At 44.5% G+C, this 23,120-nt stretch overlaps 2 protein-coding genes across 2 annotated transcripts; both read right to left on the reverse strand.

The window, feature by feature from the left end:
* Positions 1–55: 55 nt before the first annotated feature.
* LOC121614874 (phospholipid scramblase family member 5) lies at positions 56–3,403 on the reverse strand. Its single transcript, XM_041948963.1, has 7 exons — positions 3,061–3,403; positions 2,899–2,976; positions 2,593–2,785; positions 1,492–1,603; positions 1,307–1,406; positions 900–958; positions 56–82 (listed from the first exon to the last, which is right to left on the reverse strand). The coding sequence occupies exons 1-7, from the start codon at positions 3,401–3,403 to the stop codon at positions 56–58; spliced, it is 912 nt and encodes a 303-aa protein (XP_041804897.1).
* A 1,868-nt stretch (positions 3,404–5,271) lies between these two features.
* chrng (cholinergic receptor, nicotinic, gamma) lies at positions 5,272–9,825 on the reverse strand. The gene is made up of 12 exons (XM_041948643.1): positions 9,756–9,825; positions 8,798–8,934; positions 8,665–8,709; positions 8,446–8,570; positions 7,722–7,877; positions 7,401–7,498; positions 7,104–7,304; positions 6,758–6,872; positions 6,558–6,672; positions 6,188–6,452; positions 5,967–6,100; positions 5,272–5,883 (listed from the first exon to the last, which is right to left on the reverse strand). The coding sequence occupies exons 1-12, from the start codon at positions 9,817–9,819 to the stop codon at positions 5,680–5,682; spliced, it is 1,659 nt and encodes a 552-aa protein (XP_041804577.1). The 5' UTR covers positions 9,820–9,825; the 3' UTR covers positions 5,272–5,679.
* Between the last annotated feature and the right edge of the window lie 13,295 nt (positions 9,826–23,120).

Raw genomic sequence — 23,120 nt, forward strand, 5'->3', positions numbered from 1 at the left:
ACTGTAGACCACTTGCTGCGGTGTCAGTTTACTCATGATTGATCCTTTTCATGGGTCAGCTCATTTCAAAATACATGTGATTCTGTAGAGGAAAGACATCAGGTGAGTTCATCAGTAAAGTTTTTTTTTTTTTTTTTTTGCTGTCTCATAGTAGGAAAAGCATAGGTGTTACTGCATGGAGGGTTTAATCTTGGGCAGCTGGACTTGGCGGTTGAAGCTTTGAAAATGTTTCGTCTCTCATCCAAGAGTCTTCAGTTCTAACTGGCTGGAGAGGAGTCACAGGTATTTCACCTCTGTGGGGACGTTATCAAGGTCATTGAAACTACCTGGTTCATTAGTGCTCCTGGCTGTCGTAACAGCAGACCTGAAGTCAAGTGGAAACGACAGAGTTCTCACATGAGGCCGATTGTGAATAGTTATTAAATCTCCTGAGAAGGAATGAATGGACGGGTGGTGGGGGATAAAAGGGGTTGTAGACTGTCTGATGAGGGGAGTTTTCCTTTATTTATAACTAAATAGCCTCCTTCAGTCCTTTTTCAGACCATCTATCCTCCCTATCCACAATATGTGCCTGTGCCTTGTTGTCCTTTACAGAGCATCCCTTGACCTGAGGAGCTGGCCCTCCTGTGGTGAGCTAAGTCTTTGCATTTCTCCCTGCATCAGACTGCACACACTAGATGGCTATTCCTGTGTTTGGGTGTGCAGTCTTTCGGTGGAACAGCTTCTTGGTGTGTAGTAACAGGTGTTAAAAGAATATTTAAGCAGCATGAACAGCACCAGAGCAGCTAAACTGTATCAAGTCATCCTTTACTTCATTATTTACACCCGTGCTTTTCCTGCTGTGAGAGACGCCTATTTTAAGCCAATATAAGAGTGATAATAGAGATTCATATGCTTACCAACAAGAACGTGGCTGCCAGCAGCAGAAGTTTAGTGTGTGATTCCATACTCTGCGGCACTGGAGGAAGGACATAGATTTAGAAATGGCACAGCTACTCCTTTGACATGGGAATGGGGTATAAAAAGCAAGCAGTGGTTACCTATCTATATTCCTTGCATGTATTTGTTTAACCTATATTTGCTACATAGGTGCTGATGTTTTTTTAATCTTCACCTGACTTGTCTATTATCTTTTGTCAATGAAAAAAAGTCAAAATGTCTGCCGAAGCTATCAAGATTCAGTTTAACTTGCTTTTTTCATTTGAGCACAAGAAAGTAATGAGAAACATATGTGCAAAGTATCAGACAGGTCCACACAGGGACGTTACAGAAGAACCACTTCATGATCACATGATGTACAACTCACCGTCCAACCCAAAATATTCATGGTCCATGTTGTGTTCGTCATTGAAGCCAGGCCATTTCTTCCATATTGTGCCCATTTTCTCACCAATGTTGGAGACAATCTGCAGTGTGATTAAAAGCCAAAAATACAGAATGAAATACACACGTGGGAACACGTCTCATTCAGGGCTGCTTTAATAAAACTACCTGGAACTGCTGGTCGGAGAGACAGCGGCACGGACAGCAGGAGCCCTGGATTCTGACGGAAGATGCCCCTTCTGCATTGAGCACTTCCAGGAGAGGGGTAAACATGCTCCACCTGAACACGCAGTCAGCCAACACACACAACAACTTTGCTCATTTTCTTACATAATCATGCAATAAGCAACCTGGCAGATGCACTGGCCAGGACTTCACACGCTGGCGCAGCCCAGCCTTGATGCTTGGTTGGTCACATTTTCAGCTGTCATGATTCTGCAGCACCAAAACCATTGTCTGCTCGGCGTCGGAGGAGTTCAAACTGGGGCATGCTTTATTCAAGCACAACTGAGAGAATATTTATACCAAGTAGATCTCTGGTCACCGAAACCTCTGCCAGATCAGTCTTAATTGGACACAACTTGATCGAGCGTTGCCTCTGCAGAGCTCTAAATTCGACACACAAAGGCAACCCAGCTAACCTTGGGTCAGATTTAGGCCAGATGAAGAAGGAAGTATTTCAGGAGACACGAGAGCTGCCGTTCATTAGCCAACATTCCCGCTACGAAGGATGCTGCATTCCTTCCCCGCCAGCCCAGGGCCGCTCTGAAGGTGTGTCTCTGTGCAGAAAGCTGTGCTGTGCATTAACTCTCCCAGGTTTAGACTATACCCGAGCTGGGTGGAACAATAAAGGCTCTCATTGCTATTTACAGACAGGCCTGGGCATCTACAGCGGCTCAGGGAGGCTGCAGGCTGGGAGCGACATGGAAAAAAGCTCACATGACACGTTGTTTGGTCTGAGAATGTAAAGTATTAAGACTGCTGGCACTGGTCAAAGGGTTAAAGGGTTCATTCACCCAAATGACAAAAAAGTGAAAAATTACAAAATTTTAACACCTGTCATTAAATGTGTCCTGTTACTCTGGTTAACAGACAGAACATACTGTCAACAGTTATTGCATGGGCTGCTTTGTGACTGAAGTGTGAGCACCACAAACACAACCCATTCACCACCACTGTGTTTGGACAGTTTTACTGCAAACTGTATCAGTATTTGAGTAAACATGCTTTTTAGACAAGGCCACTAGAGGCAGATTCAGACTGTCCTACCTCTGGGATACAGTGCCAATGAGATGTTTCTGAGGCGTGTAGGCCCTCATCTCCATCAGGCAGCAGCCGAGGCAGCAGGAGTCTGCCCTGAGGGGCCTTTCAAAATAAAAGACCTGGCGGCCCTGACAGTCGAAGCCCTGCAAGGAACAGGCCCGAGCTGGACCGCAACACTGGAGGCACACACACGAACTCTCTGACAGGAGGGAAAGATGGAGGAGAGACTCAGAATACAGTGATAAACTGCCCTCGCTCATCACATGATGTTTTTCTCAGTTAAGACCCATGTAGCTGACCAGGGATCAGTACCTTCCACAGCTACAAGTAACTGTGACCTGCTGCCTCTTGTGGTGATGCTGTAGATCCTCTTGGGAACACACTGTGGACCTACAAAGACAAAGCCTCACTCTTCAAAGACAAACCTCCCTCACAGAAACACACAAAAACACAAAAACAACCCCTCCTGCTCACCTTGCAGCTCTGGTCTGGCAGTGATGTGTATTTCACTGACTGTTTCCAGCACGGACATAAAGTGAGATCCCGCTGCACCTCCAGGCCAGTGCCCCTCCACCCCTGGCCTGTTCCCTCTCCCCGGTGGCTGCATCTTCTCCATCTTCCTCCCAGCAGCCAGACCTGACAGCTGTTCATCAGATTCCCAGTCAGGAGGCGTTCGGTGGGTTTTGGGTCCAGGTGAGCATGTGTGGCGCTCACATGAAGGCCCACAGCGGTTCTGGAAAGCTCTGAAGATCATCTGGATGTGCTCCTCTCGCTCCAGCCGAGCAAAGGGTGGAGGCTGACTGGTCACCGCTGACATGGTGTAAAGCTGGAAATGTATGTGGAACTCAGCAATTACGTAGCAGCACAGCTGACCGTGTTGCAGGTGTGTATGAGGTCACTAGAAAGAGTAAATCTATACTGACAGGATTTTAAGTTTAATAGCAGTCCAGCCATTGTCTGTTTTTTAAGTGTGTATAAATATATATTTGCAGGTTAGTTTAGAAAATTCTCTGAGTCTTACTTGCTTTAACAGGCATAAACTGTTACCATACCTGAGAGAAAATCCTATACAGAAGTGAGAGGGAGATGGGCATGTTTTGGAAAATGTGGGGTTATGTGTAAAGTATCCCCACAATGGAGGGAAGTTAGGGGTGAAAGTAATGTTGAAGAATGAAAAATCTGAAATTAAAATATAATGTGCCAAATGGAGCTGATGCATGAGAGTGGGACACACTGATCATTTAGTGGTCAGGGTTAGAAATATGTAGATAACTGCTGTAACACTGCATTGAACAAACTTCATAAAGACAATGCGGAAAAAGTACAATTTTAACCAATCATGTGACAGAGGAGGTGCTTTTTTGGGAGCTGATGGATTAGATCAACCTTTCATGTGTGTGACCTTTAATACAAGGCAATGTCTACATGCTGCCCCCTGTAAATTGCACAGTTTGTGACCTTAAAGCTTCATTATTGATCTTGTAAACAGTAATTTTGACACTAAGTGTACTTAAAGTACAGAAAGTAAGCAAAGATTAGAGAGGAGGACAAAAAATATTTAGTCTGTTTTTGAATTTTGTGCAGCAGAATTTTGTTTTGAAAATCTAGAAATCATTTCACGACCTCTAAAATTCAGCTTGTGACCCCTTGTGGGGTCCCAACCCCCACGTTGGAAACCACTTAACTAGATAGTTTAAAAACATAATTCAACATACTCTTTTGAATTCAAAGCTATAAATATCTCTCCTTAAAATACATTAAAGTAAATGGAGCCAATGTGTTTTTTATGTGTGAAATGAAGGCTTACGAGTTTAAAGAAAAAAACTGAGGCAACTCTTGAATTTACAGGACAAGGTTCAAGAAAAACAGCTTTTCCCCTCAAGGCTGCTTACAGCAGGTCGACAGATGCAGACACTTCTCTGGCACCAGCAAAAACGTCCTCTTAAAACAGTGGCTTCATCGCAGCAGCCAGCCACAGCCTCCTTTTAATTCACATCACACACATTCAACACACAGCATCTACAGCTACACCGTAGCACAACAAAGATGATCATGGTATCACAATGAGTTCCTACCTTATGACCTGCACGTACACAGTGACAGCTGAAAGAGCACAACAGGTGTCAAAATGGTGAACATCTTTACCATTTTTACCCTTTTCATATTGAAATAATAGCAAAGACAGAACATAGCACTAGCTTACCATCTGTGGTCAACCTCCAGGCGCCTTCAGACTCTGATGATTGAACTGTGAGAACGACGAGAGCGGGCAAACAGCCATAAGGCGTCATGATCGGGGGGGTGAAGCACAACCCTCTGACCACCTCTGCGTGTTTGTGTGAATATTCACGTAGTAATATTTGGCTTTGCGAGTGTTTGTGTTTGGACAGTCTCACTCCCGCTCCCGTCCCCCGGCTCTGTCTCACCCCCTGACTCCGTTTCCATCCCAACCAGCCGGATCTGCCTTTTGTTGGGTTAGAAAGGCACCACTCAGCCATGTAATTGAAATCCTGCTTCCAGAGGTGGGGGGCTGTGCGGTGGGTCTGTGTTTCGGGGTTTGACTGGGGGGGTGTCAGTGCTCTCTTTGCGCCTCGAAAGAGGTGTCAAGCACAGGAGGATGAAGAAAACGCACAATCACAAGATTACAGCAGTGCTTTTATTGATAAAAGCATTCCTTTGGCACATTTAGCTATTGTTTACTGTTTACATGTGTGAGCAACAAATCTCATGCAGTTTGTCATGACTTCCATCAATGTGACAGCAGGTGGTAACGCTGAGCTGGTAACAGGAGCAGCGAAGGAAACTGCTGTTTTTATGCAAAAACATTCTCAACCTCAACAAGTGGCCACAGCCGATACCAGCCGGCATCGTCACGGATCAAGCGTGGCATCCACACAACCGTGCAGTGGATCCATTAATACCACAAACAAGCATTTTTGACTTTGTGACAGATCCACATTCCCAAATGAAAACACACACAGCTGTATCCTCTCCATCCTCTCCGTGTCCCGCTCATGAGGGAAACATCACTGGCCGACGCCGTCAGATTCCCACTTCAGTTAAAGGGATCAAGTCTGGAGATTCTCTCCTGGCTCACCCCAGGAAGTCTGTCAGATCAGTCATATTGTTTACTGGAGGGAGATACTTCTTGGGATCCCCAAGGAAAGGCGAGGAGGGAGGCTGGTTGAAATGGCCCATTAGGAAGATCCCGATCGTGCCGATAAAGAACAACAACGCCATGACAATGAAGCAGACCCTGTCGATCACCCGGGCGACCAGGAACCACTCTTCATTCTCCTGGGGTAAAGAAAAATTAGAGATTACCACTGATGTTGACTCAAACCTGAGAAGACGAGCAAATGCTAAGATGTAGAGCTTACATTCTGGAAGTTGCTCTGCTGCCTCGCAGCCTCGGCTATGTGTTTGCAGGAGGCCACACACTTCTTCAGATCCGGGGAGGCCTTAGCCAGGCTGGTACTGAGCTGCTCAGCTGTGCCCGCCTCCAGCCCATCATCTGTGTACAAAACACACCAGATATTCCTGCAGCCAAGGGCGAACACACTCTCATGTGCACTTTAATGCCACAAACTTAAATACTCACGTAGCTTCTCTAGCACTGATTTCATCAGTCCATTTCTTTCTTTGAGTTTGGCGAACATGAGTTCAGACCGAGCCGTTGTCATCACATATTCCTCCGCCTTGGTGATCAGGGTTATGGAGCTGCGCCGTCGGCACGGGACCAGGAACACGCCATCACTCTCTGTAGTCAATGTTTTTCCGTTTGCAACTTCTGGGGTGCTGTTGCTGTTTGGCATCCAGGGTCGCATCTGCATCCTCAGCAGCCGAGGCAGGACGTTTAGGAGGATCTGAAGAGGACGTCAAAGGTTTTCGAATAGACCAGCGCTGACTTCACAGTATGTTCATTCACTAGCTTCTTACCGGAAGTTACATTTAGAGAAAAAGAGTCTCACCTTTCGCACTTTGTTTGTCATTCTGTGAGTGTTTGGGGTTCTCAGGGAGACGTTGAGGACTATCACACAGTTCATTACCACCATCGTGGTCACTGACATCGCAAACATCAAATACCTGCAGTCAAAGGTGCATACATCACATCCTTTTGCAGCTGGCTCAGCAACTAGACTGAAATCTTAGAGTGATCGCGTCAACTTACTTGCCAATAAGAGGCACCGCCTTCGACGTCTCTGGAACCTTCTTTGCGATGAGGAAGACGAACACAGTCTGACCCAGAAGAGTGGCAATAGACATGGTGCACTTCTGACCACCCGCTGCAAAACTCAAACCAACATTCAGTCAGTAGTGGTGATGAAAACAGATACTGATGACTCAGTCTCTGTCTTGTCAACCACACGAAGGTCTGGGGAAAATCTTGATGATGGGATCTTTGAAATCTAACCACAGCTAGTGCCAGGATTCCCCCAGACTTCGATAAGGTTGATGTGACAGAGGTCTGACTATCCGAGATGAAGCTTTTAGATACACAAAGTGAGAAGAAAGACCTTTGGCAGGTAGGTAGTAGACGAGGAGGCAGAGGGAGGAGAAGAGCACACAGGGAGCGATGATGTTGATGATGTAGAAGAGGGGCTTCCTCTGGATGATGAGGAAGAAGACCACCTCCTGGTACTCCAGCTCATCCTTAGTGTATTGAGTGTTGATCACCTTCTTAGCCGGCCTGTGTTTGATGACCCACTCTCCATTTTCTAAAAGCAACAACAAAATTAGGCGTTTTCGCTCTGTTTTAATTGCAGAGGCAAATTTAAATTCAGATTTAGATTTTTATTCAAATGTTGCAATACCAGTAAAAGCCTCTGGGTCAATATCCACCCACTCCAGCGTGTGGTTATCCTCCTTTTTGAGAACCAGCTCGATCTCATTGGCACTGTAAGTCTGGGAGCTGAACACAGGGAGGAGGCATTACCACAACCGTTACCACAACAAACACAAGCATCTATTCACTTTTACAAAACAGCACAGTGAAAAGGGACCATGGCTGCAGGAAGCATTGTTCCTGGTTTGGATGCTGCAGATTCTGTTTGAACACAGAGAAAGTAGCCACCAACAGTTTACTTATACACTGTATTATGCTCTCATTGCCAACACATCTCACCGCTACTCACCGGAAGATCATGGTGCAGTTCTGCCAGTCAAAGGGGAAGTAGTTGACAGTGATGGTGCAGGCGCTGCGGTAGATGGCAGGAGGCAGCCAGTACACACAGCCGTTAGGAGACACCAGAGCATTGCAGTAAAGTGCTACCTCGAACTGCCCGTCCACACTGTGCACAAGTTAGAGCAGATGGACAGGTGTATTCAAACTCACAGACGCTGTTTCTACATTGCACATACTGTACTTACTGTATGTACTCATACATTTTTCTACATCATCATTTCTTTCATTTCTTATAAACAGGGTGTTCCTACTGGTTTGCTCATCAGTCACCAGCAACAGACAAACAAGATCCATTAATCAATGCAAGTATCAGATATCTTTGAAACATCTGCCCATGTGTTCCTCTCGTAAAATACAACTGCTGTACTTGGATTTTAGCATCAAAGTAAACCTGAAGCGCAAAAGGAAAAGTACTTACTTTGCAGAAAGGCTCATTTCAGAATGATACATATCGCAGGATTTTAATTAGTGTTGCTGGTAAATGTGGAGCTAATTTTTTTACTTTTTAAATTCCTGGGTAGTTTAATCTATAATAAAACATCATAATTTATCAGTTGATTTATATTTTGTATTAAAAATCTGCAAATTGACTAAAAGTACAGATACCTCAAAATTGTACTCGCTGGCTGAGACCAAACTCTGTGTTAGTAAAATGTGAGTATTGTTACACTCACTTGTTCTCCAGTATAACGTCTGGCAGCCAGATGCTCTTGGAAGGGACCCGTAGCTCAGAGGTGATGTTGCCATACAGCGCTGACCTGGGCGGCTGGTCCCATCTGAGCCTGTAGTCACACCATTGCTACACACAGACATGCAATGGGTCGGACGGTGTCTGTGTTAAATCACTGCAAAGCAGCTAAAGGATGCAGCAGATGAGGTGTGTGTGAGGTTACCATTTCTATCCAGACGCTCGTCGTCAGGGCCTCCTCCTTTTCATTCTGAGGAGAGATAGTTTAGTACGACAGTGTTGACGCTCAGGCCCGTGCGGCCCATCGCATTGAAATCAAAACACCGGCCTGAACTCACCAGAGAGATGAGGTTGGTGAGCGTCATCTTGATGTCGACCTGAGTGACTTCACCGCTCTTCTCCATGGGCCGGACGTTCTTGTTGTAGCCCTTCATCAAATCCTTGAAAAGTTCTCCTTCAAGGTTGACTGCTGATGCTGCGGACAAACCACACGCACGTCAGGGCAAGGAAGTAAAAAAACAAGTGGCAGCAAAGGGAATCATTTAGAGGAGCACTCCATCAATTTTGCGTTATGTTATGTTGTGCAATGTCTCCTGTGGCTCCAGAGAGAAGAGCTTTCCAAAGTTTACAAAAGTAACCCAAATGGTCTCATAATGATGTCAGGAGGGGTCTCCGGGCTGGTGCTTGAGACATAACATTGTTAACAAAAACAGCTGCATTAAAGACTTCACATGTGAGGTTTGAAATATATTGGCATTTAGTAAGAGGTGTCTGATTAAAGATTGGGTTGCATTATGGGAAATGTAGGATTCCTTGTTTTTGGAGCTTGACTAAAAGTCAGAATGTCTCAGCCTCTTCTTCAATTCTGCCCATTATTTTTTTAAATCTGACTCTTGTTAGTTCAACAACATTAGCTGGAAGATTTAAGATGAGTTTTCTCTCACATAACAAATGACTTGATGGACATTTAAAAAGTCATGAGCCCAGTTTAAGCTTTTGTTGGAATACATCAGGACAGAAATAAAAAAACATTCTTTCTATTTATTGCAATTGAGTAAATAACATTAAAACCAGAGTTTATGAAGTGCAAGACAAACCTATTCTAAAGAGAGCAAAGCAACCAAGGTTTTTGAAGAAAACCTTAGTCTAAGTCATTTATGTTGCACTCAATTCAATACAAATCTGATAATCTGACTTTGCAAATCCACACCACACCATGCAAATCCCTAGAAACTAACAATATGCTGGATAATTTCTCCCAAACGTGGCACAGGGTTGATTAGCCAGCATTCCTACCTGTGGCAGAAACCATAAACACCCTCACAAAGAGCGACAGAGGGAGCAGAGGTCCAGAATCCATTAGCGTGTGTTTCTGCTCCGAGTCAAATTGCTAATCTGATACACATGGACACTACTTGATGTAGCTGCTGTCACTCGGCTTGTGTGTGTGTGTGTGTGTGTGTGTGTGTGAGTATGCGTGTGCATGTGTGTGCGTTTCCCAGCAAAAGTCAGGGCTCGGTCTGATGGGAGGGTTGAGGTTTGGAGGACTGGTTGGGGGTTGTTAGGGGAGATGATGATTGTTAGGGTTAAATCCAAGAGTGTATTTCCAGTACTGCATAGCCAGCTGTCACAACATACACACAGACACAGACACAGACACACACACACACACACACACACATACACACACACACTGGGAACATGACATGCAAATAGTTTAGGCATTGTACTAACTCCATGGCTGCCCCCCAGTGTTATGGTACACCGTGAAAACACACACTGCACTGTAATTGTGTTCAGCGCACCTGGCTATTGTCAGTCAGACGTCCACAAGAACACAGCCATTTAAATTTAGCACAGCAGTGAGCTATTAAAAGCTAGCAAACATTATTTTCCATTCGAGCCATGCTTGAATGTGTTGCCTTTAATAAAAGGCTTACGGACGGACAGATTAGATGATAAAAAGAGGGAGACAGTCGCAACGCTGTGTGTGTCTGCAAGCCAGAAAGTTAAAAGAGACGTACAGTGGACAAGACAACAGGTGTTAAGTCGCGTCCATTTGCAGCACACCCTCTGTGATGACGGGCCAGGCTCTGTGGAGGTTGCTGGCACATTTGTGGCATGTCATTACTCTGAGTGTGCGTGTGTGTGTGTGTGTGTGTGTGTGTCACAAAAATACTTCCTGCCATGATTTGGCACACTTCCCACACACACATAAACACACAAACCATAGGCAGGAGTTGATGTGTTGCAACAGAGGTATGCGTGTGTGTGTTTATGCAGCTGTTACACTCATATCCCTGTGTATCCCTCTTTTAGCACTTGGAATTAGTTGCTTTGGTTTATTTAGCTTCATTCAGCCTCTCAGCGGCTCAGACATGGCAGCCACAGCGAGGTGGACAAAAGCCAACACTTGTCTACGACTGAAAAGCGTCACTTCCTCAAGCAACAGTTGTCTTTACTTGCTATGCTCTGACTCATGACAATAAGAGACTATAAAGGTCAGCCTAGGTCTGTGTCCAGTTACAATTCCCCGTCCTGGAAATAAGGAGTGAAGTCCAGGCAGGAGGTGGGAGGTACTTGTCGCCAAAGCACAGCAGCTGCTGTGCTGATGGGAAAGTGTACAGTTAAAGGGTCAGAGGACTGAGGTCAATCTGGGGTCTCAAGATGAGCCAATCAGCATTGATAACACGTCTCAAGAGGGTACAGTGAATTTCTCCATTGTGAGATCAATAAAGTCTTATCCAATCGAATTTGGGTCTCGGTAGAGCTGATTAGCATCCAGACTGTCCGCTAATTTGAACATCTCACATCTAAAGTTCAATTTGCCGTTACATAATTACAACATTCAACACATGCCATACCATTAATAACAATTTTATTTATATAGATTTTTTTTTTTTACAAAAATACAAATGCTTTGTTCTATACAAATAAATATGGTAAGAATAAGGCAAGAATATGAATAATATATACAGTCTGCATGCTTCACAAGAGGCTCAACCTTTGCAAAAGAAAATATGAATAACTTATCATTTTGTACAGATTCATAAGTTAAACAAGGCTGCGTCTCCAACCACATACAAAAAAAATCCTGTGGCATGACGGGTGGTTGATAGTTGGATTGATACATTCATGGTTGTGTTTTCGTTTAGAGCCAAAGTCAGGCTCTCAGATGGGGTAAACAAAATAATGCTTTTCACAGGACGGACGGAAGGAGGAGAAAAGTTTATGTGAGTGTGCGTTTTAGGTGCATCTCCCTGTGCCATAACGAGGGTTTCTGGAGCTTTTCGAACAGGTCTCTTGGAGAGTCTTTGTGTATCTCTCATTTGAGTCTTTCATTTCTCATGATATCACACTCGCTGTAAACGGTAAAGTTAAGTCTTGAGCGCCTCCAGTGCCAAAGCGATGATCCTCGGCACGCTGCGGTAGAATGACTCATTCTCCAAGCCCACCAGACTGTAGAAGGTCAAAGGTCGTCCTCCAACTACAGCTCTGACCCGAGCCTGGTAAAGTCCTCGATCGTTCTTGGAGCTCAAATCAACTAAAACCTGAACAAAAAAGAAGCAAGAAAAGAGACAGAGAAAAGTGATTAATAAATAAGGTAAAAATGTTTCTTTTTAGTGCACTTTTACTGAACTTCTCCCTCGTAAATGATAGTTTACCTCTTGGAAGCTCATGTGTAGGTTCTTGCTTGGGATGCTTAAGACCCATCTGTAAGAGTCTCTGACTTGGCTGACTTGCTGTGAGGACTCTCTCACTCCAAGACAAACTACAGGAATGAACAAAAACAGTTTATTTGAGAAATAACATCTACACACAAACAAATATTACATGAATTATTTTATAAAAATACTTCATGTGAGAAGTGGGTGTGGCGCATACTTTTCCCACTGGCTCCAGGTATTTGCCTCTTGCGGAGAAGGCTCCTGTATTTTCTGTGAAGACTCAAAGTCTTAACAGCATGCTCAGTTTGTCTGGGATCAGCGGTCGTCTCTGTGTGAGGACCCTCACTGACCGGCTGACCGACAGTTGTTGGTTGCTCTGGAAGCGGTACCGCTGAAGATTTTAATTCTGTTCTCTCTCCATTCTCAACAAAAGTAAAATCCTCAGAGGTGGCGCTCCATCTAACATCAGGAGAAGCGTCTCTATAGGAAGAGGTTTCACTTTGTGATGTATCTTCTGTCACAATTTCATCTTGTGTCCTTATTTTCTGAATTTCATTCATCAGAGCTGTTAGAAGTGACCAAGGCTGCTGGGATTCCTGGGAGGAAGAGACTGGCGCTCCAGTGGAAGAAGCAGGAAAAGGGGGACTGTTGGGAGACTCCTCCTGCAGGTAGAATGTGTCCAAGTGCAGGATGGGAGGAGCAGCTCTGGAGTCCAGTTTGGAGCGCAGAGCTGAGATAACAGATAGAAATTCTCCCTCCAGCTGATGCACTGAGGAGTCCTCTGTCTGGTGATGACATGTAAAGACAGAGTTGGACATTAAGTTTCAGATAAATCCATATCCAAACATTATACTACTTATAACTGCCATGACTACATCTGCTCTCACCACCTCTACTAATTTAGACAGTTGACTTTTTCAAAGGATTTCTGAACAGTCAAACATCAGACTGTGCTGAGACTATTTTAAAATGATGTGATGTGAACTCATCCATGTTTGGATATTTTAGAAACACCACAAACGGTCTACCTGTGAGAAAAGGCTGTCCTCCTGTCTTGTGGAGGTGATGTCTGTAGATGTGTCACTGTGTTGTTTGTCCAGGTCCTCAGCCATATTTCTCAGGTATTCCTCCCAGTCATCCAGTGAGGGTCCCACCTCTCTGAATAAGGCTGGAGGAACTGGAGAAGGACCCTGCTCTGTTGGAACCACAGCGCCACCTAGCTGTTCTGCAAGGAATAAAACACCCGTTACAAGAGTCACCAACAACACAATTTCGTAATATACCAATGAACCTGAGAAAGAAAGTTGCACACTGCACACACTGCAGGGAGTGAAAGGGTGTTTGCATGGTTATCCATACATCTCAAGTTTGGATAGAAGATGGAACAACATAATCTGTCCATCATGTACCTTCAATCTGTGTGAGACCATGGCTCAGACTTAGGTCCCTCCTCTCTCTGGTGTGTGTGAAGGCTGTGCTGTAGATGTGCTCCACTAGCTGAGGTAGAGTCTGGGTAAAGAAGGTCAAGTCGACTTTGTCCCTGATGTAGTCTTCGGCCCTCTGGAGCAAATCCAACAGGGTCTGCAGGAACGAACGCAACTCTAGACGGCAGAGTGCGAGCAACAGATCAGAAACCTCTGCAGAATAACCTCAAAGCAACATAAAGAGTATATTCAGCTTTTGTTCTACTGTCCATCATGTTGAGCTTTTGAGTAAGAGTACTCACGACATTTCTTGAAGCGGGTGAGGCACCTGTCCTCGGCCATTCGGCTGCAAGAGCTGGCAGACTGACCAGGGGGGCAGGTCAGGGTGTAGAAGCGACAGAGGGAGCTGAACTCTGACCTCTGTTCCTCCTCCGTCATTTCTGTTGTCTTCAGAAGCTCCGGACATGTTGGCTCCCTGCTTCCAAATGATTCTAAAAATACAAGCACAGTATTGTAAATAGTATTTTAACACATAAGGCCCACTTGTACGTCCAAGTATTTGAGTTTCTGTGGTGTTTTATTGTTGCTTGAAACTCACTTTGTATCTCAGCCTGGATCCAGTCAGAGAAAGCAGACACCCGTGTGTACACTCCAGGCTTGCCCTTCTCCCCACAGCCGTCTCCCCAGGAGGTAATGCCGTAGAGTTGGAACCGACCTGAAAGTCGGTCCTGGTAGATCAGGGGGCCTCCAGAATCTCCCTATAGATGACAGAAAAAAAGAAGATGATATGTGGTCTAATTGGTGGCTAATTTGCTAAAAAGCATCAGAAACAAAAAGAGCATCAGATCTTTTACAGTGAATTCAATGTATACTAATTCAGTAACTGAAGACTGTTCCCACCTGGCAGGAGTCTATGCCTCCGGAGAGATAACCAGCACACAGCATAGTATTGGTGACCAGTTCTTTGCCAAGGGCACTCTTACAGGTGCTCTGAGGCAGCAGAGGTACCTTGGCCTCCATCACCACGTCAGCAGATGGGCCATCTATCGAGAACAATGCAAACAGAAATGCACAACGTAACAAGATGAGTACCAATAAATCTAAATATTTAGACACAAACTTGCAGCCTTCATCAACAGCACATATTCTCTCAAAAAGGAAACACAAAGCATTTGAGCTTGCTTGCTCAAAGCTATGCTATAAATACCATGTCAATAATCTCCCACTCACCCTCATAGAGGGAACCCCAGCCTGCCACCAGACATGGACTGCCAGTAGGGGGCTCCATGCCAGAGGGGAGACACACCGGAGTGACACGGTTGGACAGGACCACTGGGGAAGTCAGCTCCACCAGGGCTATATCATTGTTAAAAGTCTTTGGGTTGAACTGCAGGAAGTGGAAAGAAAGTTTAAATGACTCAAAGACTAAACTGATTGTTTGATTGGTTGACCAGGCAGGTGTGATGGGAGAGATAATATTATAATATCTTTACTATAATACCACACTTTGGATTGTTACCTTAGGATGAGGGATGATGCGGTTCACTTTGAGAACTTGCTCATCGGGGTCAGTCTTGGTGATGTCAAACTCTCCCACCACAGCTGTCCAGTAGCTCTCACTACGGCTGCTGCGGTGGTCAGAACAATAAGAGAAACCAGGAGTGAGAGGAGAAAAAATAATCTCAAATGCTTTAGACAAATCAAAGATCTTATTATAGTTGCAGAAAACAGTGGTGCACACTCACCCGGCAAAGCAATGAGCAGCAGTGACCACCCAGGAGCTGTCCACCAGGACCCCTCCGCACATCAGGCCACCATCTAGCTGGAGGTTGACCAGCCAGGGCCAGCTGCCTGGAGGAGCGGGAGAGCCGCCAACAATCCGAGAGCGAGGCTGTGTGATGTTTTGCACCGTGGACGACCTCTGACCACACACCGCTGCTGGGACAGAGACACACTGATGGTCAAAAAAAGCAGCAATGTCATTTTCTTGGAGACAAACATTGAATATTAGAGCGGTGCAAATGAGCCTCACACCTCTTCACCGACTTCACTGACAGAGACAGCAGGATAATCTGCACGAATGCATGAATACTTCTTTGTGAACACATGTATCCCCTCACCCTGTGCATGCGTCTGTGTAGCAGGTTCCAGGTTCTGCATTGTGTTAAGTAGGCTGCACTGGAGGACACGGGCGCTGCAACTCTCACCCATGATCCTGATGCAGCTCTCCTTGTCCAGTTCACCTAGTGGGCAGCGATGCTGATAGTATGCACAGGCCTGGCTCAGAGCCCAGCTCCGCTGAGCTTCATCTTGAAGCTTCTGGGCCTTACTGATGACATCACAGCTGGGCTCTGATAAGGCATTGGCAGGAGACGCTGTTGGGTGAGAAGAGGAGGTATGACAATTATGGACGTATTAAGAAAACATTCATTGTTAATACAGGCATGAGACAATGTGACTCAATGAAAAGGGCAAGAAGTGTAGTGTTATACTTACAGCAGGAACCGGACAGCTGTCCACAGTCCTGAAACAAACAGGGAACACAGCCCCGGCAGCCTGCCTCAGCCCGACTCCTCTCAGATGATGCACGCTCGAGAGCAGACAGAGCACTGGCCATGGCCGCCTCCAGAACCACAGTGCCACGATCAGACAGAGCTGCAGGAGATGGCAGGAACACAGTGGCAAGAAAGATACTTAAAAATCCATTCAGATGTAAGAAAAGCTACAGAAGCAGAGATATGCTGAGACACAGACAAGTGCACAACAGTGAGCCAGACCAGGCTGCTATACATTTTAGATTACATTACACTGTATATATATATTGTATATTGTGTATATATGTGTGCCAATCTGTAACAAGAAATTACAACAACTTAAAAAACTAATTCAAGGAATTCTTTTAAAAAATGTTTGTGTATGAAATGAATCCAGTGTTGGTTGGGCTCCAGCACATATTGAACTGATAACAGATTTTGATACATTTACATTCATTGGATTCTGAAAAAAATCCTAGAATTACAACTAGAATTGTGGCAACAGGCAAACAGAAAGCACCCCGATGTCGTAACATGGAAGCTGTGGGAACACTATGTGTGTATGCGAGGATTAGCATGAACTGGTGCAGTTTTCTGGTATGTGTTTGAGTAGCCCCCTTTTTCTCATGCTGCTCTTTGAGCTCATTGGCAGCATGTTAGGGAAGCTAGCTCACGCTCAGCGCGCTGGTGAGGCTTTTGCTGACACACATCAATCGGGCCGCCGACCCAGCAGCCCCCCTCTGTGCCGCACAACATCACAGGATAGGCCACTAACAACAACAATGCTGATTGAAGACTTAATTAGAAGGCCAGGGCTGAGCTGGCAAAGGCTGGCCGGCAGGGACAGGCCGTAGGGGCACGGGCTGGCAGCCCTGGGGCGGCTGGGACCCCAAGGCCCTTGTTCTAAACACTCCAAACACACACTGCCATCACCAGGCGTTGTATGAAGCCTCTGCTGCACTCAGCACTTCAACTAGAGAGGGCCAGAGGTCCCTCACCACTGTGCTCTACTGCAGGATTGAACAAGCTCCTCTGCAATAACTCTGTAACAAGCCTGCCTGAAGAAGTGCAAAAATGACACCAATATCAGCTAAAGAAGACAAAACATACAAGTGAAAATATTTCTATCCTTCACTGCTTCGAGACAATTTGTGAAAACGAATGCTGAAATGCACAGAGTGAGTACTTCCTTTAAGCTTAGACACCTGCCGCTCATCAGGGAGACACTCAAGCATATACTGTATGTTATGTTTTCCAAAACACATCACTAATCATCCACCTTAAAGAACAAAGTAGACCCATAGCAAAACATTGTTAGGATTTGTACATGTGTCGGCAGTGTTGATGTATGACACAAGCTAATAGTATCGGGCTATCTCATCGGGACTTGTAGCATCACCAGATGTTTTGCCTGCTTAACTCCTGGAAAGATATTAACGCTTTCAAAGCATCACAGCATCACCGGTTTTGGTTTGCAGGGTTCTCACTATCATGTATTCAATAAAAAAGATACAAAGAAAAAGCTATAAGAAAGATTTGCCAACACGCTGAAGAACGCAACGCAGTAATCAGATTTCCAAACGACAGCCACTGACAGGCACTGTCATCACTATTCCTAACGTACAGTGTCATAATTGAGAAACGATAAAAAACTAGTGTAAATTTAAATAAAAATTACCTTTGAGTGCACTCTGGGGCATCCTGTAGACCTCTCGACCTGTCGGGGCTCCCAGCAAGCAGTCGAGTCCCACAAGCAGGAGTGATATCAGCAGCAGCATGGTGTCAGAACATCAGACCTCCACTACACAGTGACAACAAGCGGGCAGGCAGGAGACACGCGGAACGAGCAGAGAGGATGCAGACGTGCTGGAGATGAGGCTAGCCTGCAGTGTTTCCAGGTCCTTATTGTCTGGCTGCTCTCTGCAATCACTAACTGTCTCCCTCCTCCTGGTTCTTCGGGCTCTCTCCCACACTGTGGTGCAGGGCATCTGTCTGAAAGTTTACTTAGAGGAACAATAGGTGCCTGGAGTGGTCCCTGGTATATATAGAGTCCCCAGGGGAACACCAGTAAGAGGGAGGGGGTGGGGTGGGGTGGGGGGGAAATGCTCCCATGGCCAATACACAAACAGATGAATTCATTAAGACTGTGACAGCAAATCGGGTGCAACTTGCCAAGGCTGGACATTACAAAGAGGTTTGGTTCTATGAAAGAGACAGAGGGAGGGAGAGAGAGATGGAGATCGGGAGGGGGGAACACGGGAAGGCGGAGTGATTGGCTGGGCGGCAGGGAAGGGGGTGTTGTTTGAATTAATTAATGTGAGAGGAAGAGGGAGAAAGTTATGCAGATAAGGATATGGGCTGATGTGACACTGGAGTCGAGGAATGTAGAGTGAGAGAGGGACGTCGACGAGCGTCTGAACTGAGGAGTCACAGCCTGAGTGGAGCGAGCAGGAGACGGAGGGAGGTTGAGTGACAGAGTGTGAGAGAGTGAGAGAGAGGGAGAGGGAAGTGTCTGCCATTCTGCATGCCCCTCAAAGAGGGCATTGTCCCCGGCGTCCCTCTGAGGATGCCCACATCAAAGCCGTCCCCCGGGCATCACTTGGCCGCCGCCTCCATTGATCACTTACAGTCTTTTATCCCTCCCATTAAAATATTGTCAGTTCACATCACTTTTGTCTTTCTCTGCTGAACTCTGCTTTTGTTACATAAAGATACAGCAAAAAAGTGCTCATAAACATGTTGTATTTTTAAAGTCCGGAAGAAATCATTCATCGAACACATCAAAACATTTTTCTTTGTTTTAGCGTCTTGCACTTTTTGAAAACGTTTTGGATGTCTCCTGTCACTGCTGAAAGTAAATCTGTCATATTGACTTTAAGACAAAATGTTTTAGTCTTGTTATTCAGAGAAAATGTATCTAAATCTTTACATTTGAAAAATATTAAAGTGTGTAGTTACTGTAGCTTTCCACCTTTAAGATTTACAGCTAAAACAATAACATAATGTGAGATACAACTACCCTTTAAAAAACATCACAGTGAATGTGGAAAGCATTGTGAGCACTCTGTTTTATAACCTAGGATTTCTTGTTGATTTCAGAAAAATAGATTTTATGCATGACCACAAATTAAGATTTAGGAGGTGAAATACTGTAAAACTATACATTATAAAACTTTCAGCCAGCTGAAAATGATGCGCATTGAAGGAACTGGTGGCTTCTACAATTGAAGTAAGGAAAGATCAGTACTTTTAAACACACTAACTAAACAGATAGAGATCACAGACAGATCTGTATGCAAGAACTGCCAATACATAATGTGCCAAAATCAGATACGCAAGTTTGCTTAGTCCAGATCCAGGCGCTGTAACGTCAAAGCATCTGCATATTTAAGGAGACTAAAAATGCCTGCAGAGAGTGATCCAAGTATAAAACTGATCCAAACAAAATGTTCTGTACATTCGCAGGCATTAGACAGGGGCATGGTCACTGTCTATGTGGGCACAGAAAGGAGTCTGTACCGAACGGTAACCCAAAGGAGAAGCACAAATTGGAGTCAACTTTGAGCCAACTAACTGGCTGAAGGATAAAAAGAGAGGCGGCTGAATCTAGCAGGGCATTATCAAAGAGAGCCATCCACTGCTGCCACAAGCCAGCACTGACGGCAGAGTTCACACTGACAACAACATGCAGTACGTGTCTAGGGAGTGTGTGACTGTGTGTTTATGTTTCTGTCAAAGTTTGTGCAGCCAACTCTGGTGAATTCAAATGCTTTGATGGTGAAGAAATCCGCGAGCAAGCGCACATATGCAAGGTGTGAGAAGCAATAACAGGCTTCAGAGACAGAATAAAGAGGATGAACAGCTAGACATGATGGAAAAATAAAATCTCTTCTTTTTCAAGCCTAACTTTCAGACATTTGTTAGTGTGTGTGTGTAAGTTTTGTTGTGTGCATTGTGCCCCAGCCCCCCCCATGCACCCGTGCGGCACAATGGCCCTGAGATCTGAGAGCAGGCTCAGGCGGAGCGGAGCGGGAACGGCATGGGACAAACGGGCGGCACTCTTTCATTCCTTCCCTCCCTCAATCCATTTTCCTTTGATGTCCTCTGATTAATTTGCCTTCTGCTCACTCTTCCTTCATCCATCCACTGAGCATGGAGCACTCTGTCTGTCTTCTCTCCTCTGCCAGCCTGTTTCTGTCACTACACACGGTGATGTCCCATCTTATCTGCTCCTTTCTCATTACAATCAGTAGAAATTTGCTCTTTAATTATTGGGACAGTTTTGTGCCCTTAATACAACACTAATTTAGGTACATCATGTATCTGTGAAGGTTGTTTCTATGATTTAACCACCTCAGGCCAAAATCCTTTTCTGATTTGCTTGATGAATGTTCAGTAGGTCTCTTAAATCCTCAAACTGTAAAGTGGCATTACCTGGAGTCAGAACCAGTTAAGGTGAAGCTGCTTGATCATCTTAAATGTACCTCAACTTTAGCCAGTTTCAAGTCTAAATTCAAATCTCTGCTGCTCCTCTTTGCCTTTGATTTATTAAGTCCTCAACTGTCCTTTTTTGTCTTTTATTCAATTTGGGGCATCTTCTAAAATCTCATCTCATGTTATTCTATTTTATTTGATTTCATTTTATGTTTGTGTTAATGTGTTTAATTTTGCTATGGTGCATTTCTTTCTATGTAAAGCACTTTGATTTACTCCTTGTTTGAAAGGTGCCCCAACTAAAAAGTTGCATGACGCCAGACATAAGCAAGACAGTGTTTCAGAGTTTTTAGTCTCATTTGAATTCCATAGTGCATCATATCATAGATTATCATCCTCAATTCCAGGTTAAGTTGGAAACCTTACCAGTAAGTAGGAGGACTTTAAATAGTCGGGGACGAATGAGCAGCTCATAGCCGAGGTGATTTTGTGACAGCTGTCATCAATTTGTAGTGAGCCAATAAATTACATATTTGTCACCCAGGTTATGACAATCAAGCATTTCATAGGAGAATACAATTTTATGGAAGAAAGATTGATAAAATTCCATAAGAAATGTGCTTGTGTTTGAAATAAGAGTGGTTGGACGAGCTGAGCTGCAGAATTTCATGTGAATGCACAATCATCTGTTGAACCGTCTAGAAGAGATTTATTGTTGGCTGCGCAGGCTCGTCACTGGCTGGCTGCTTGAGCAGGTTACATAAAGAAAACACACAACGCTCAGCACAAAATCACACCACAATGAGAACCTTAACAACAATCGTGTTGAATAACACCCAGGTATTGTGTTCAGTTATTAAACCATTTCTCCCATTGTCTCAGGCAGAAAACAATTGAAATCTAGGTCAGTGGGGTACGCAAGAGAGAAAAGGTTCCCAACATTTCAACACAGACAGACACTTGAACCCCCATAGTCAGGCAAAAGCAGCTCGTCTGCACAGGCCTGTATTGGGTCATTGTTATACATGTTGTTAATTAGATCTATTATGACCTCAACAATCTCATAACTGCCATTAAATGCACATTAACCACCAACTGTTCAATAATGAAATATCCACTTTACCTAAATGGAGTGATAATGATAATGTGGTTGATTAAGTCTATAATAATTATAATAATGATGATCATTTATCTTCACAGGCCCTTTGTCTTGTCACACAATGTTATATTTTTATTGAATGAAATCACTTGTCACACCAGTCACAAGGAGCAGGAAGGACTTTAAGTTAGATTTTAAAATTGGATCAAATTTGAATTAAACTCGAATTTGCAATAGCACTGAAGTTCAGTTCATTAATGTTTATTTATGAACAAAAAGACAGGTCCACTGTGTCCTTCACCCAGCAATAACATGGGGTGGGCCCCCTTCACAGAATGATGTGATCAGTCTAGGTCAGCGACACTCACAGGCTGTATTTTTGAGCGATGAAAACCTGCACTTTATCCCCACATTGGCCACATCCCATTCTTTCCCTTTGCTCTTTCAGGCTTTGTTCAGTAGTGGATTGGAACTACTCCACATCTGCAAGTGAGTGTTCCTTACCTGCAGGCAGGGAGGCCAGGCAAAAATGTGTCTCTCAGTGTGCTGAAGCACATTTGGGCAGGCCTCTATGCACTTCTTTACTATACCCACTGAAGGTCAAGATACAGCCTCACCCTCTTTGCACCTAAAGCAACAATGAACAGAAACTGCGAGCCCACCATTTGTTTGTTATATGCAAATGTTCTGCATGGCAGGGCTAAAGTGCACAATTATATATAATGTAGAATAATACTTTTTTTTTTTTGCAACAAATCATCTGTAGAACGCTGGTGCATTGCCAAACAAAATTGTGTCCAGTCAACAAGATGCTGCAAGTAAAGAGCAAAAAGTGCTACCTGTATAGTGAGTACAACCAACTGAAACTAGGTAAGAAAGGGTGCTCACCACTGTGTGATCCTGTGGGTTTCTGCTGATGCAATGTTCCTTTACAGTATGTCCAGGTGTTGTTTTCACATGTCCAGCTGCCATCATCAGCTCCATGTCATCCATTAATGTATTGAGTATGGGACAACCTGAAAATGAAGAATATGTAAGTCGGGCAGTATAAAGTCAGAAATGGGAAGAATTTTACAAAAAGTGTGAAACCTGTGAGCTGAACTTGTATACTAAGTATTATTTCTATCTCCCTTAATTAGTATGAAAAATACATTACATGATGTTATTATGTGCAGCTCTCCCTTTACCTTTACAAAGGCGGCAATACATCTCTTTGAAAGCTGTACATGAAAATCACTATTGCTCTTAGTGTGCACCTAAACTACCAGTTTAAATATAGCCCCTGTTTGGACCACCAGATGACTTGAAAAGGCTGACATCTAGTGTCACAATATTGAAACTTCCTTTTCCAGAATTGCAGTGCGGTCTAGTCTTCCTCCTCTGCTTGAACTGCACTGTTCTGCATGATCCGAGCCAACATGACCTGCTCTTAAATTCATGGATGTTAAACAGAGTAAAAACAGTAACGGGGATTTGAGCCTTTGGTTCCTTTGACAAGTAGC

The sequence above is a fragment of the Chelmon rostratus genome, chromosome 12 (genome assembly GCF_017976325.1).
Source record: "Chelmon rostratus isolate fCheRos1 chromosome 12, fCheRos1.pri, whole genome shotgun sequence".
NCBI classification, from domain to species: Eukaryota; Metazoa; Chordata; class Actinopteri; order Chaetodontiformes; family Chaetodontidae; genus Chelmon; species Chelmon rostratus.

Excerpts from the sequence above, each read along its gene's own strand:
- LOC121614874 (XM_041948963.1), bottom strand. The coding sequence starts at position 3,403 with ATGTCAGCGGTGACCAGTCAGCCTCCACCCTTTGCTCGGCTGGAGCGA. Across the intron at positions 2,786-2,898 it reads GTTACTTGTAGCTGTGGAAG|AGAGTTCGTGTGTGTGCCTC; the intron begins GTACTGATCCCT and ends CCCTCCTGTCAG. Across the intron at positions 83-899 it reads TGGCAGCCACGTTCTTGTTG|AATCACATGTATTTTGAAAT; the intron begins GTAAGCATATGA and ends TTTCCTCTACAG.
- chrng (XM_041948643.1), bottom strand. The coding sequence starts at position 9,819 with ATGGATTCTGGACCTCTGCTCCCTCTGTCGCTCTTTGTGAGGGTGTTT. Across the intron at positions 7,878-8,445 it reads GACGTTATACTGGAGAACAA|TGTGGACGGGCAGTTCGAGG; the intron begins GTGAGTGTAACA and ends ACTTGTGCACAG. Across the intron at positions 6,453-6,557 it reads TGACAAACAAAGTGCGAAAG|ATCCTCCTAAACGTCCTGCC; the intron begins GTGAGACTCTTT and ends CGTCCTCTTCAG.